Here is a 15,858-nt window from a genome sequence, read left to right as displayed (position 1 = left end):
CACGAACCACAATTTTCTTTAAGTACCACCTGCCCCAAGTAGTTGTTAATCTTCGCATGGACTAATGAGATATTTAGCACGTTTAACGCTTCATATGTGTTAGTGAATCATGCTTTAGTATTATTTCTATGCGAGAATTAACGCAATGTGAGGTAAATAACGCATTGTTGAACTTGATGGACATGTGTCTTTTCAACCTATGTTACGATGTACTAAGTACTTAACCAGCACACAGCACCCCAATTAATGCAAAAGAAACTGGATACTCAGCCCAGAAAGAGCTTTGAATAGTGCTGCATTATTCACTGGGTGGATACCACAAAAGTAATGATGCTTTAGGAATAATTTAGTGGACAAAGTAACAGATCTCTTCAAAAAAAGCTTCTTTTGCAGTTTCTTGTAGAGCAAAAAAAGTTTACATTTAGCTGAAGACAGCCACATTTTACCCTAGGATTAGCCTTACTGTTTGGGTTTACATAAATTGTTACTGATCCTGACAGATTTGTAAGGGGGTAATCCCCTTCCTCATGGGCCCTTGGGAAATAGTTTTATTCAATGAAATAGAAAAACGTGGGTTACATTTTTCCCTGATACTGAATACCTCAAGGGGTAGACTTTTGTGTGAGAAAAGTAGACCACATTTGCTAGTACCCCCGGTTTTAATTCAGCAATAAAACAAGGAAAAATTACTAAATTAACTCTTTGAGTGTATTATAACAATGGTGGGATTTGTCTTACAAAACATTTTTACTGCTGAAAAGTTCTCCAGTGCTACATAATTCTGAAATGTCACTGGTCAGATAGGAAGACACACTTGTACCTAATATTGGTTTATAAACCAATCAGGTCTGCAAGCAAATAGACTGCATAACCAAATTTATCACACTTAAAAACCCATGCTTCTGCTGTGTAGTTAATTTTCTCTTGTACAATGACATTTCTTAATGGGGATGTTTACCCTCCGACAGTAGTAGTAGACAGCCCCTGTCAGAAAAAAACATTTTTGTAAATCATCTTTATTATTGGAAATGTTTAGTTTTGAAGCTACAGACCATATACACTGCTAAAACTCTCTATGCAAGCTAGTGTTGAGGATCACTGGACACCAGCTTGCTGACAGTCAAATAAGGATGTTCACACTGTCTTCCCTCTCCTGCTTCATTTGCATTTCATTTTTCCAATTGGCTGAATCTTGCAAACAAGCTTCATGTAAATGAAGCAGAATCAGTGAAGGCATGTCAAGTAGAGATGTAGCGAACTGTTCGCCGGCGAACTAATTCGCGCGAACATCGGGTGTTCGCAAGTCCGCAAATTTGCGAACTTTTGGTGATGTTCGCCATTTTGGGTTCGCCGCGTTTTTTCGCTTCGGTTTTTTCCGCTGCATTTACATAGGAATAGCTTGCGGTTTTTTTTTGGCGTTTTTTTTACAAAGTATTTTTCAGATAAATTTTTGCCCTTGATCCCCCTCCTGCATGCCACTGTCCAGGTCGTGGCACCCTTTAAACAACTTTAAAATCAGTTTTCTGGCCAGAAATGGCTTTTCTAGGTTTTAAAGTTCGCCTTCCCATTGAAGTCTATGGGGTTCGTGAATATTCGCGAGTTTTGCCGAAAGTCCGCAAACGGGTTTGCGAACATTTTTGGCGATGTTCGCTACATCCCTAATGTCAAGTACCAGAACTTCCTTTTTGGCTGTCTGTATATCCTGGTCTGGGAAATCCCCAGCACAGATAAAGCAGAGAAAACAGGAGAGAGAGAGTTTTAGCAGTGCTGATGCTTGTCTTTAGCTTCAAAACATAATGTTTAAAATGATAGAGGTGATCTACAAAAATGTTTTTTCTGATGGGCTGTTACAAATTTGGACTATTGTCCAGATGATGTCTGTCTCACTCCATAATTATCCATTATATTTATTTATATTTACTCAGCAATACAAAATGTTTGGTGCTTGAGGTTTCAGCATAAGGAATGTTTTAATACTTTGTATCACCGTTCCTTAGTTCTGCTAAAAAAATATTTAAACATTAATTACACCCAGTAGGATTGTTTTGCCATCAATATGGATTTATGCAGCTTTGTTAGGATCAAGTAAAAGGTACTATATTAATATTACACAGAAAATAGAAATAGTTAAAAATCAAAATGTACTTAATATGGACTTTGTGGGGCATACTAATGTGTGAATTTTCTCCTCGTCATAAGTTTACCTCACTTCCCCCAATTTTTTTTTTATTACACATTTCATATTTGCAAAGTTGCATGAGAAGTGGGGTGAATTTTTTTCTTGGCATTTTCTGTAAAAAGTTCACTTGTGTATTTTCCCAATACAATTGTAGTGGGGAAAATTCTTTAAAAAATTTTTCGCCATAATGAAATGATGTCTGTTGGATATTAGCATGGAGGAAATTAGCCTGAACTTGAAGAAACTTTTCTTGGGGAAAATTTATTGTTGTTTTCTTAGTAAACTGGAGAATATGCACTAGAGAAATGTCACCTGGAAAGGAAATATGTTTAACAGCGTGAAGAGAATTTTCACCAATATGATGTTAATTCTCCTAAACTTGTCGTACTCTCCTTTTAGTAAATTGGCAGTGTTGTGGGAAAGTCTCATTTTTGGTAAAAGTTTCTCTTTAACCCTTTAGTAAAGATTCCCCTATGGAAGAAAGCCTTTTTTGTAATTTTGAGATTTCTGGATAACTATATGGACTTTATTAAAACCATAAAACTATGCTTGCATCCCCACCTAGTTAGTCTTGGCTTGCACTGTTGATTAACAAATTTTATTATTTTATATAGGGCTAAAAGGATTAAATGGAAGATCTGTTCAAGGGATTAAGGCTAATGTTTACAAACCTCTTGCGAATAGTATTTTAGAGCATATAGAAATGTGCCTTGAAGCAGCTATACTGTAAGTACAATTTTTTATAAGTTTTCCTACTAAAGTGTATATATGCATAGTTAAAATTAAAAAGAACCAATTTTTTATTAAGCATTTATAGTGGATTTACATTGCATACATTGCACTTTAGTAATTAACATAAATATGAATATTTTTTATCATTTCTTCTCTACAAAAGCACAAGCAAGGATCAGTGACCCCCTATTGAAAGCTGGAAACCATCTAAAGAGGAAGGCAAATAATTCAAAAACTATAAAAAAAAAAAGACCAATTGAAAACTAAGAATAGGCTATTCTATAACTTCTAAAAGTTAACCTAAATTAAATGTGAGCCACTCTTTACCTCTCAGCTGTCCTGGTTTTCATGGGACAATCCCTCTTTTAAAGGAAAAGTAACACTAAAATTTTTCAAGTAAAAAATCTATTCTACCCTGCCCCAATAATTGCCCTAAAAGCAATAAGGGGAGCACACACCAGGATAGCAGGCTGTAACATGCACACGGAGCTACCACGCTCCCCAATGGCCCCCGACAGGGCCAAAATTCAAAGGGAAAAAATGGAAGTAGAAGCGGAGCGCCGGGCAATAGTTTAGTAAAAACATATATTTATTTCCATATCATTAAAAACATGATAAACATAGAGGAGTGTTCTCACACATACAGCTGTTAAAGGAAAAGTAACACTAACATTTTTCAAGTAAAAAATCTATTCTACCCTGCCCCAATAATTGCCCTATCCTGCAAACCACTTAGTATTTTGAATGCTTTATTAGAAAATACCTGATAAAACTTGGCTTCCGGTCAATTAAAATAAGGCGATACGGCGAAGGAAGGAGCAGCATCCACTATGCGACGATCGATTGATCAAGCCTAGCCTTCTTTCTGTATAGGAAGGAATCAGGCTAGGCTTGATCAGTTGATCGTCGCATAGTGGATGCTGCTCCTGCATCGCTGTATCGCCTTATTTCAATTGACCGGAAGCCAAGTTTTAGCAGGTATTTTCTAATAAAGCATTCAAAATACTAAGTGGTTTGCAGGATAGCGCAATTATTGGGGCAGGGTAGAATAGATTTTTTACTTGAAAAATGTTAGTGTTACTTTTCCTTTAACAGCTCAGCCAGCAGTCCCGGATTCTTACTGAAAAGTCCCTCATTTCCCTTTGATCTCCTACACTGAACACTAAAAAAGATACAAACTTAATTAAAAAGTAGCTTTTGGCAGAGAGCCCGGAAATCTTAACATGTTATACCTGCACTAAGATACAATTGTAACTAATAAGCTAAGCAGGTCTTTGGGGGGAACTGAGACTTGCATCTTAAAGGGCAATTTCACCTTTATTTGCAAAACTGTAATAACACATAAAACAAAACCCACAGAAATGTGTTCAAACTTTAAATAACCTGCCAAATTTAGTAAAATGGGAGTGGTATTTAGGGGGTGTGGTCGCAAAAATGGGTGTGGTAAAAAAAATGTTTGTTGCGCTACACACAACATTTCTTTTTGTTCCTCTTTCCATTTTTCAAATGTTGGGAGGTATGAAGTAAAAGGTGGAGGAGTCCCAAGCCAGACCTGGACTTTTTACTAATGAGCCCTATTTGGATATCTACCACTTTTAGCAATGCAGGTGTCAGGTAGCTGCTCTCTTGCTACCTTACCATTGTTCTGATCAACTACTTGGGGAAGGGGTGATATCACTCCAACTTGCAGCACAGCAATAAAGTGTGACTGAAGTTTATCAGAGCACAAGTGTCTGACATCAGTATTTGGAAAGCTTTTGGAAGGGGTAATAAGGGATAGGATACTTGAATACATTGCAGTTCACAATACTATAAGTTTGTGCCAGCATGGTTTTATGCGTAACAGATCTTGCCAGACTAATTTAGTCACCTTTTATGAGGAGGTGAGCGGGAACCTCGATGCTGGAATGGCAGTTGATGTCATGTACTTTGACTGTGAGGTACTGTGTTTGATACAGTACCTCACAGAAGGTTAATGATAAAATTTAGGAATATTGGCCTAGAGCAGTGCTGTCCAACTGGCGGCCCGTGGGCTGCATGCGGCCCTCGACCCCCCTCTGTGTGGTCCCCCACCTGTCTGGCTGCTTTGATGGCTTAATTTTGTGTAAGCTTTAAATGGTATCAGTACTGTGATTAACTGGCCCCTGCATGGTTCTCACCTCAGATTCAGGCTGTAATCCCCCTGTATTGTTTAAAAATGTAATCCCCTGTGTTGTTCACACCTTTTAATCTCTGCATTGTTTACCCCCTGCAGTGTTCACACCTCAGGCTCAGGATGTAATCACTCACATTGTTCACCTCTTCACACCTCAGACATTGTATGTACTGCCTGGCCTATGCTGCCTGTGGGAGGTGAACCTGGCAGGGGTTTGTTCTGGGAGTTTGTTAGCAGTTGGAAATAGCCATTATATGGTTCCTAAGGTGTGTAATTATGTGCTGGGGGTTGCTGCTATCCACAGGGGAGGAGGAGGCACATGGATTTAAGGGTGTGTCTTAATATGACATAATATAATTTTTTAACATGTGAATGATGGTTGATATCCCTGCAGCGACCATTGTGATAAAATGGGTGTGGTTTGAAGTGGGTGTGGTTTAAAATGGGGGAGTGGCCAAAACTGGCTTCCATTAGTGCCCCCCACCATGTATGTGAGAGAAATTCCGGCCCTTGGCACCGCAAAAGTTGGACAGCACTTACCTAGAACATAATATTTGTAATTGGATAGAGAACTGGCTTGGACCAGTGTTGCTAGGCAGGAGTCAGTCTTTGGTCCTTTGCTTTTTAACTTGTTTATTAATGACCTGGAGGTGGGCATAGAGAGTACTGTTTCTATTGTTGCTGACGACACTAAATTGTGCAAAACTATAAGTTCCATGAAGGATGCTGCCACTTTGTAGAGCGTTTTGACAAAATTGGAAAACTGGGCAGCAAACTGGAAAATGAGGTTCAATGTTGATAAGTGCAAAGTTATGCACTTTGGTAGAAATAATATAAACGCAAGCTATCTACTAAAAGGAAGTTTGTTGGGGGTATCCTTAATGGAGAAGGATCTAGGGTTTTTTGTAGATAAAGTTGCCTAATCCAGGCAGTGTCATTCGGTAGCTACTAAAGCAAATAAAGTGCTGTCTTGTATAAAAGGGCATTGACTCAAGGGATGAAAACATAATTTTGCCTCTCTATAGGTCCCTGGTAAGGCCTCACCTTGAGTATGCAGTGCAGTTTTGGGCTCCAGTCCTTAAAAAGGATATTAATGAGCTGGAGAGAGAGTGCAGAGACGTGCAACTAAACTGGTAAAGGGGATTTAAACTATGAGGTTAGACTGTCGAGGTTGGGTTTGTTTTCTCTTGAAAAAAGGCGCTTGCGAGGGGACATGATTACTCTGTACAAATACATTAGAGGGGATTATAGACAGATAGGGGGTGTTTTCCCATAAAAATGATCAACGCACCAGAGGCCACCCCTTTAGAGGAACGGAGCTTCCATGTGAAGCAGCGTAGGCGATTTTTTTCACAGTGAGAGCAGTGAGGTTGTGGGATGCCCTTCCTAGTGATGTGGTAATGGCAGATTCTGTTAATGCCTTTAAGAGGGGCCTGGATGAGTTCTTGAACAAGCACAGTATCCAAGGCTATTGTGATGCTAATATCTACAGTTAGTATTTAATTCAATTAGCAAATTCCAAAAATTACCTCAAAACTGGTAACCATATAAAACACCCTAACTGTACAGAGATCCCCAGAAAAACATTACACAAGTACACATTCTGATGAATTCAAAGTACCAAACTGCAAAGCAATGCTAAAAAACACATCAGCGTAGCCTCCATGGAGAACAGATAAGACGTGTCTCCTGTGAGCTCTGACCAGGGGCTCTTGATACTGTGGTTATCCTGCACAAAACAGAACACAGAGAAGCTTCTCAAAATGCTACTCGCCAAGAAATTCCAGTTGCCTGCTCTGATGATGTGAAAAAATTGGCACAAGTGCGCAGTAACAAGCAGTACAGCTACGCAAATTATGCCGACTCAAAATGGCACCGATGCTCACACAGCATTGACTCCCCGGGGAAAAGGAGGTGCTGCAAAGAAGACGCTGGCATGTTTTGTACAAGACCCAAAGTTTTACTTTGGTAGCAGTTGGCACAAGGTATTTCTAAATAGATCTGGCATTGTGTCACAGTGCCTATCCTCACAGTGAAGGGGTCTGTGAATTCCAGCAGCCAATGGAGGCCAACTGCATTCACTGGCCAATCAGAGGAGCTCAAAAGAAGAAGTCAGTGACTAGGGACTTGGCAGTTGGAGTTCTCAGTTAGGACTTTTTCTAAGATAAAATAAAGAAGTTATTTGTCTTCCAATCGTTGTTACCGGTGAGCAGTCATTAATTAGATCCCGGTACCTCCCATGACAGAAAGGGGTGGCCAAGCGTGGGATAATTTTTATGTAGAGACTGTTCCCAGAACCACATGCAATGGAGGATGAATTGGCTGAACTGTCTGAACTTCGTTTTCCCATTCTCAAGGGTCTGTGCAAGAATCGGGGAATCAAAACTATTCGACTAACTAAAGTACAATGACAACTCTTTGCTGCCCAACACACAAAGGCTACTCGGCCAGGGCTTACAGATATGGCAAGATATGGACCAGGCAGGTCTGTCCTCAATCCAGATGACATATGCAAGTGAAATGGATGCTGAGACTAACCTTCCAGTACACAGGGCAACAGTGTGTCAGGTGGAGGATGACCCCACTATGGTGAAGTATCGGTTAAGGTCTGGGATCGGACCTCACTGGTTCAGAACATTTTAAACTGCTGGAATTGACGATTCAGGAGGAGCAGATGAGGAGAGTTCCACTTTACACTATGAGCACAGAACAACTGCAGCACCCCTATACTGAGCATTTCAAACCCATGGTCATGCTCACCCATGCAGCCTTTCCCTCTTTTGATAACTTCTGGGATGGAATCGACACATACCTGCACCCCTTTGAGATTGTGATTATCGTTCCCTGAAAACTTTGGAGAAAGCAGCTCGGCTGGCTGACAGTGCTTGTAAAGACAGGCTCAAGCTCACCATGGCAGAGGTAAAATGCCTTGCACAGCTCTACCATCTGTTGGGGCCCGTCATGGAACAAAACCACAGGCAGGTTCCTCAACTCCATGCCCTCTCTGGCCAGCACCACAACAACCTCATGCAGTAAACAGTGTCCGAAACCACTCAGAACCTCCATTAACCCAATGGTGTGTCCAGTAACTGCTCTCAGACAGGGGGGTTAAGTGCTGTTCAAGGACAGGCCATTCAAGCAGTACAACAACAGACCCATGGGGTACCTCTATCCAAGCCAAAGGATTATGTCCTTCTGAAAGTCCATTGGAATGATCACATTTCCCGTCCCAAGCATATCATCTCAGTGATGCTCAATGGGAAACCGGCTGAAGGATTTCTGGATTCTGGGGCCTATATTACCCTAGCGGAACCCCACATGTTCTCTGCCTCAGATGTCCTCCTAGGACAGTCTGCTCATATTCTTCTACCTGGAGGAACCAAGGAGATTCCAGTGGCTCAAGTCAGTTTAGATGTGGGTAACAAACCAATACAACTTACAGTTGGGGTCCTTGATCATCTTCCCACTCCTGTACTGGTGGGCAATGATATTGGCAACATTCAGTGCAGTCTCACAGCAGCAGACATGCGTATCCTCAACAACTTCAGAATTCATATCCAGCAACACATCAGAACAAGTAACCAGGTAGTGCACATAGAGCGCAGCCCCCAAATTTCACCAACCTAGCAGATTTACTACGTAACTGTTATGAACCTATGTAACTGACTTTTAGGGATGCCCAAGAAACTGATCCAAGCCTGCTGGCAATCAGAAAAAGGGTTGGGAAACTAGATGATCACAGGGGTGACAGGATTGTGTTGGAGCAAGACTGTTATTATAGGAGTCAACAAGGCACCTCCGGGGGACCCCGGGCTGGCACTTGACAATTAGTAATTCCCTTACTATTTTGCCTGCAATCATTTAGCTCATAAAATTCCCCTAGCTGGACACCAAGGAGGGAAATGAACCCAACAAAAATCTTCTCTTGCTCCTCTTGCAGTCGTGGTTGTTGGTGAATAGTCATTAATTGGATCACGGTACCTCCCGTGACACCTGCCACCACAGCGCACAAGCAAATGTACTTCATCAGCAGCACAAGGGACATCAAAACAGGCAGACTGGGAGACAGACTGGGCCCCACCCCATAACTGCTACAGAAAAACAAATAGCCTGGCTGGAAAGGAAAGCAGACAATTTGGAAAATTGTTTATGATGAAACAATTTTTGGATTCTGGGCCTGCCTGAAAGGGTGGAGGGGGCAGACAGAGAAATGTGTTGACCATTAATAGCCAGTCTAGCAAACTGAGACAGAAACAACCTTATGCTGTGATCTTTCCGGCATGGCTATGAGTCTCGGACAAAGGGAAAAATCTCCACTTCACTTGAGGAGGTCATAACTTGGCTAGAAGCATGCCCATTTAACACCCTGCGGAGAGAATAACAACCTTTCCTATTTAGCTTCCCAATATGGAAAGATACAAGACACAACTCTCCGGACAGGTAACAGAATCACTATAATACACAGGCCTGAATTTGTGGCGAGGCCACAAAGGCCCGGGCCTAGGGCGGCACAAACTTAGGAAAGGCATGCCACCCCGCTGCAACAAAATTTTGCCATTTCGCTCCCATATGGAGTTTAAAGTCTGCGCATGCACGCTTGCGGCAGCGCAGGGGTGGCTCGTGGTTAGAAGATTGGGGACCTTCTTCGCACAGGCGGGGGGGCGCGAATGGGGGGCAGCCTCTGGGTGCCCAGATTTAAAATCCGGCGCTGATAATACAGTCTGCAAGATAACGCAGCATTCCCCATGGCTCTAAGTGCAGCAGAGTTAGATTTCAATGTTACTGCAGCAAACTCATGCTGGAATGATGGAGTGTGTGGGGGAGGGTGTGGGTAAGGAGAAAATTTTTTCAAGTTTCTTGTTATTACGTAACTTGGTTGCACAGAGCAAAACGTGGGGGAGACAGAATTTCCTTCACAGTGTCTTCTAACTATATAAATAAGTATATTGTATGACAATATGACCACAGTTAAAATTTTATTGTGGAACATGCCTAGGGGATGCAATAAAAAGGAAATTAGTGTTTGATTTTATCCATAGAAGCAGGCCTCAGATCAATCTAATACAAGAGACCCACTTGGTAGATGGGAAGATAATAACTATAGAAACAATTTTATCAGACAGAAACAGAAGGTATGTTTCTATTCACAGAGTGCTTCAAGGTAAGAACATCAGCTTGGCAAATATCTATGCTCCACCCCCACTAATGGAGGGATTTTTTTTAACGAGGTGATAAATAAACTTTAGCTCTCCCTATAGCACCCCTGCTCCTTATGAGAGACTTTAATACAGTGGCCAGTAGTAACATAGATAAGCTCCATCCCCAAGAATATCTACTGTAGCCTTTAACAAGTGGGTCTCTGTAATCAAATTGGTTGACTTATGGAGGGTACTTAATCCAGGGCTAAAACAATTTACATGTTATTCAAAAGGCTATAACTTTATGTCCAGAATAGACCTAGCTTTAGGGTGTGAGAAAATAAATAAATTGGTTAACAATACTGAAATACTTACCCAGGGTATCTCAGACCAATCCCCAATCTTATTTACCCTTCTGACTTTGCAGACACCCACAGTCTATACTGAGCTAATCACACTCAATTAAATGAATCTATCAAGAACAGCATAGAAACCTTCCTGGAAACTAATAGAGAGGAAGTTCATTTACACTATACCAGGGTTACATTTAAGGCTTATATTAAGGGGGAATTTATTAGTAAAATTAAACTCACAAATAGTTCCCCAATGTCCCGGCGGAACAGTGAAATAGAACTGTCGCTAGCTGAAATGGAGTGGCGCTAACAAAAAAGTGTGTGTGTGTATATAAGGGTTTACAAGTTTCTATACTGAACTGTATAATTCCAAACTACAAACGACCTCTGATGAGATTATTACATATAAGAGACACTGACATTCCGGTGCTAGCTAAGCAATCCTCCACTGAATTAGCGGTTGACATTACTCAAGCTGAGGTGGAGACAGCCATAGTGGCCTTTCCAGCCAGCAAGACCCCGGGCACAGAGACTCTGCCAATGGAGTAGTATTAGCAGCATGTTAAAAGGGTAGCTCCACTCCTGGTAAAATTATATAATGAAGTAAAAAAAGGGAAACCCAAATCAATAAGGGAAATGCTTATAATATTGATCCCTAAACCATATTAGGATCAACTAGAATGCTCCTCGTATAGGCCAATCTCACTTATCTCTGTGGACGCAAAATACTTGAAAAGGTGTTGGCAATTTGGCTAGCACTGCATTTGGCCATAGTAATCTCCCCTCATCAACCTGGCTTTATGGCTGGCTGTACTACTGACATTAATATCAAGAGGCTATTACCAATATCTCAATAATGCATGATGGGTTCAGGTGAAAGGTTGGTTGATAATGAAATAGATAATGAAAAACCATTTCACTATGTTGAGTGGGGTTACTTATGGGCCACAATGCATAGGGTAGGTTTGCACCCAGCATATGCTTATTGGGTACGGGCACTGTTTAATTTACCGGTGGCTAGAATCCAGAACAATACAAAGCTATCTGAGCCTTTCTCGGTCAGCAGGGGTGCCTTCTGTTCCCCCTGTTGTTGGCGATTGCCACGGAACCTATGGCCTATGGATTTAAATCCTTGCAGGATATAGAGGGACTAAAACTAGTACCAAAAAACGTAATTTCAGTGTATGCAGATGATACCCTCCTCTACTTATCCAATCCACATCATGTGCTTTCCAGCGCATTAAAGGAGAAGGAAAGGCTAATTAAGAGTTAATCTCAAGCTGCAGGCATACCTTCAGTTGTCTCAGTAGTACCCTTAAGTCTCCCCGTATTTCACCTGTTCAGATGATCAGAAGCCAAACAGGAAGAAAAAACGCTGAGCTGTGTAAAGAAAGTTCCCATAATGCCTCACTCCTGCACAGACACCCAGGCCAAGTGAACATGCTCAGTTAGTAAGACTATGGGGCTGATTTACTAACCCACGAATCCGACCCGAATTGGAAAAGTTCCGACTTGAAAACGAACATTTTGCGACTTTTTCGTATGTTTTGCGATTTTTTCGGCGTCTTTACGAATTTTTCGTTACCAATACGATTTTTGCGTAAAAACGCGAGTTTTTCGTAGCCTTTACGAAAGTTGCGTAAAATCTTGCGCTTTTTCCGTAGCGTTAAAACTTATGCGAAAAGTTGCGCCTTTTTCGTAGCGGTAAAACTTAAAAGGTGCGAAGTTTCGCGTAAGTTTTAACGCTACGAAAAAAGCGCAACTTTTTACGCTACGAAAAATCGCAAGATTTTACGCAACTATCGTAATGGCTACGAAAAACTCGCGTTTTTACGCAAAAATCGCATTGGTAACGAAAAATTCGTAAAGACGCCGAAAAAATCGCAAAAAATACGAAAAAATCGCAAAATACCGATCTATACGAAAAAAACGCAATCGGACTCATTTCGACCCGTTCGTGGGTTAGTAAATGTGCCCCTATGAGTCACCTTCCTTCTGATTGGCTCAGATCCACATTCCTAAGGGGGGGAGTGAGTTCTTAGCATTCTTGAGGGAGGAGCAGGAGAGAGCAGACAGCAGAGAGCTGCGTATCTCTGGCACATGAATTACAGACACAAGAAATCTATTCACAGAGAAATCAGTGCAGCATTTCTGTGAGTGCTTATGGCTGTATTTACATAGCCCTTTCTGATAAAGCTTACTTAGTTTTTACCTTTCTTTCTCCTTTAAATGCACACAAATTATTCTGCATTAAAGATCAGTTGGTCCAAATCTGTGCACTTCCCCTCTGATCCTCTTCCACGTACTATACCCCAACAACCTCCAATGGGTGGAAACCTTTAAGTATCTGGGGGGTGTGGATCCAGATTAACCTTTAACCTTTTTAAGTTTGTGAAGCTCAACATTCAACCTATGCTAAAATATACAGTATAGAGATAAAAATAGAGACCTGGGCAAGCATCCCTGTTTCCCTAATGCGAAGGATCAATCTACAGTGTTTTGCAAAAGTATTCGGCCCCCTTGAACTTTTCCACATTTTGTCACATTACAGCCACAAACATGAATCAATTTTATTGGAATTCCACGTGAAAGACCAATACAAAGTGGTGTACACGTGAGAAGTGGAACGAAAATCATACATGATTCCAAACATTTTTTACAAATAAATAACTGCAAAGTGGGGTGTGCGTAATTATTCAGCCCCCTGAGTCAATACTTTGTAGAACCACCATTTGCTGCAATTACAGCTGCCAGTCTTTTAGGGTATGTCTCTACCAGCTTTGCACATCTAGAGACTGAAATCCTTGCCCATTCTTCTTTGCAAAACAGCTCCAGCTCAGTCAGATTAGATGGACAGCGTTTGTGAACAGCAGTTTTCAGATCTTGCCACAGATTCTCGATTGGATTTAGATCTGGACTTTGACTGGTTCATTCTAACATATGGATATGTTTTGTTTTAAACCATTCCATTGTTGCCCTGGCTTTATGTTTAGGGTTGTTGTCCTGCTGGAAGGTGAACCTTCGCCCCAGTCTCAAGTCTTTTGCAGACTCCAAGAGGTTTTCTTCCAAGATTGCCCTGTATTTGGCTCCATCCATCTTCCCATCAACTCTGACCAGCTTCCCTGTCCCTGCTGAAGAGAAGCACCCCCAGAGCATGATGCTGCCACCACCATATTTGACAGTGGGGATGGTGTGTTCAGAGTGATGTGCAGTGTTAGTTTTCCGCCACACATAGCGTTTTGCATTTTGGCCAAAAAGTTCCATTTTGGTCTCATCTGACCAGAGCACCTTCTTCCACATGTTTGCTGTGTCCCCCACATGGCTTGTGGCAAACTGCAAACGGGACTTCTTATGGTTTTCTGTTAACAATGGCTTTCTTCTTGCCACTCTTCCATAAAGGCCAACTTTGTGCAGTGCACGACTAATAGTTGTCCTATGGACAGATTCCCTGCAGCTCTCCTTGTTCGGCCTGTGAGTTTAGGTGGACTGCCTTGTCTTGGTATGTTTACAGTTGTGCCATACTCCTTAAATTTCTGAATGATCGCTTCAACAGTGCTCCGTGGGATGTTCAAGGCTTTGGAAATCTTTTTGTAGCCTAAGCCTGCTTTAAATTTCTCAATAACTTTATCCCTGACCTGTCTGGTGTGTTCTTTGGACTTCATGGTGTTGTTGCTCCTAATATTCTCTTAGACAACCTCTGAGGCCGTCACAGAGCAGCTGTATTTGTACTGACATTAGATTACACACAGGTGCACTCTATTTAGTCATTAGCACTCATCAGGCAATGTCTATGGGCAACTGACTGCACTCAGACCAAAGGGGGCTGAATAATTACGCACACCCCACTTTGCAGTTATTTATTTGTAAAAAATGTTTGGAATCTTGTATGATTTTCGTTCCACTTCTCACATGTACACCACTTTTGTATTGGTCTTTTACGTGGAATTCCAATATAATTGATTCATGTTTGTGGCTGTATTGTGACAAAATGTGGAAAAGTTCAAGGGGGCCGAATACTTTTGCAAGCCACTGTATTTAAAATGGAGATCCTACTGAACATACATACATAACATACATATTTAGACAGTCTCTGTTTGTCATTCAGACCTCAACCTTTGCAAAACTTAGAAGTATCTTGCTCACAATGTTTTGGGACATATAGTATATCCCACCCTACAAAGATTACATATAATAAACCCAAACCTAAGAGTGGCCAAGGTGTCAACACACCCAAGCCAATTTCATCCATGTGGTATGAAAATGGCCATTCATTCATGTATTTTGGAAGGAAACCCTGAAAGGCCATGCTGTAGAGACCCCCCAGGACAGCTAAGTAATGTTTAAAGTTTGACTGACTAAAGAGGTACCGTATATACTCGAGTATAAGCCGATCCGAATATAAGCCGAGGTACCTAATTTTATCTAAGAAAGCTGGAAAAACTTATTGACTCGAGTATAAGCCTAGGGTGGGAAATGCAGCCGCTACTGCTAAGTTTCAATAATCAAATTATTTAATAAAAGGACACTCAAATGGACTAATTAGTGTAAATCACCGGCGCTTGTTACATGAATACATTCTCTGGCCATCTAACAGCATTAAGCTGCTAATGTAACTGTGACCAGTTGGCACAGGACTTACTCTACTTTATGGAGCCACAGGGGCCATCATCAACTGGACAGATGTAGAACAGGGCTGTGTGTTTGCAACCCTTTATCCTTCCTACAGCCATTACTGAACTACAACCAGCATCCTCTAACAACCTAACACGTTCAGGTATGGGACTCTGGCCTGTGCCCACCTGGCAGTGCTTCCAGCTAGCTGATATGTATGGCTGAAAATGGGGGCAGACAGCAGAGGTACCTTTCTAGGGACCAAGCATTTTGGGAAATGAAGAGGTCAGAAATACAGCATACATTTATTGTGCTTTTATTCCAATAAACTTAAAATAACAGGTACTTGTCTCTTACCTGCATAACAAAGTTTGTGTCTGCCATGAGCTCTGACAGGACAGTGCCATAGCGTTTGTACCATTGGGTTTGTTCACAGACCATGGGTGCTGAGGCGCGCGACGTACCATCTGTTCATTCTTCGAGCCGGGGATGGAACAGTGCGCACGTGTGTGTTCAGTCGTTTCAGCTTGGGGCATCGCAGGGGGGCGGGCGGTGCGGGTGACATGCCATGCGCACGGTTCGTTGCCGTGCATCACACGGGGGTCCGGGCCGGCGCATTGCACACGGGGGGGAGGGGTGGTTGCGGGCAACGTGCCGAGCGTACGTTCTTGGTCCGGGCCGGCGCATCGC

The 15,858-nt window shown here is 41.8% G+C and overlaps 1 protein-coding gene across 4 annotated transcripts in view; it reads left to right on the top strand.

The window, feature by feature from the left end:
• The window catches only part of LOC101731425, a 64,067-nt gene that overhangs the window by 32,905 nt on the left and 15,304 nt on the right, over window positions 1–15,858 (top strand). For all 4 annotated transcript variants that reach the window (XM_031905348.1, XM_031905346.1, XM_031905344.1 and 1 more), the window contains exon 5: window positions 2,794–2,905. In XM_031905348.1, coding sequence (XP_031761208.1) covers window positions 2,794–2,905 — 112 coding nt within the window. The remainder of the gene's footprint in view (window positions 1–2,793; window positions 2,906–15,858) is intronic.

Source organism: Xenopus tropicalis, chromosome 7 (genome assembly GCF_000004195.4).
Source record: "Xenopus tropicalis strain Nigerian chromosome 7, UCB_Xtro_10.0, whole genome shotgun sequence".
In the NCBI taxonomy this organism is placed as follows: Eukaryota; Metazoa; Chordata; class Amphibia; order Anura; family Pipidae; genus Xenopus; species Xenopus tropicalis.
Note: the sequence above shows the minus strand (reverse complement) of the source record. Positions and strands in the feature narration are given on the sequence as shown.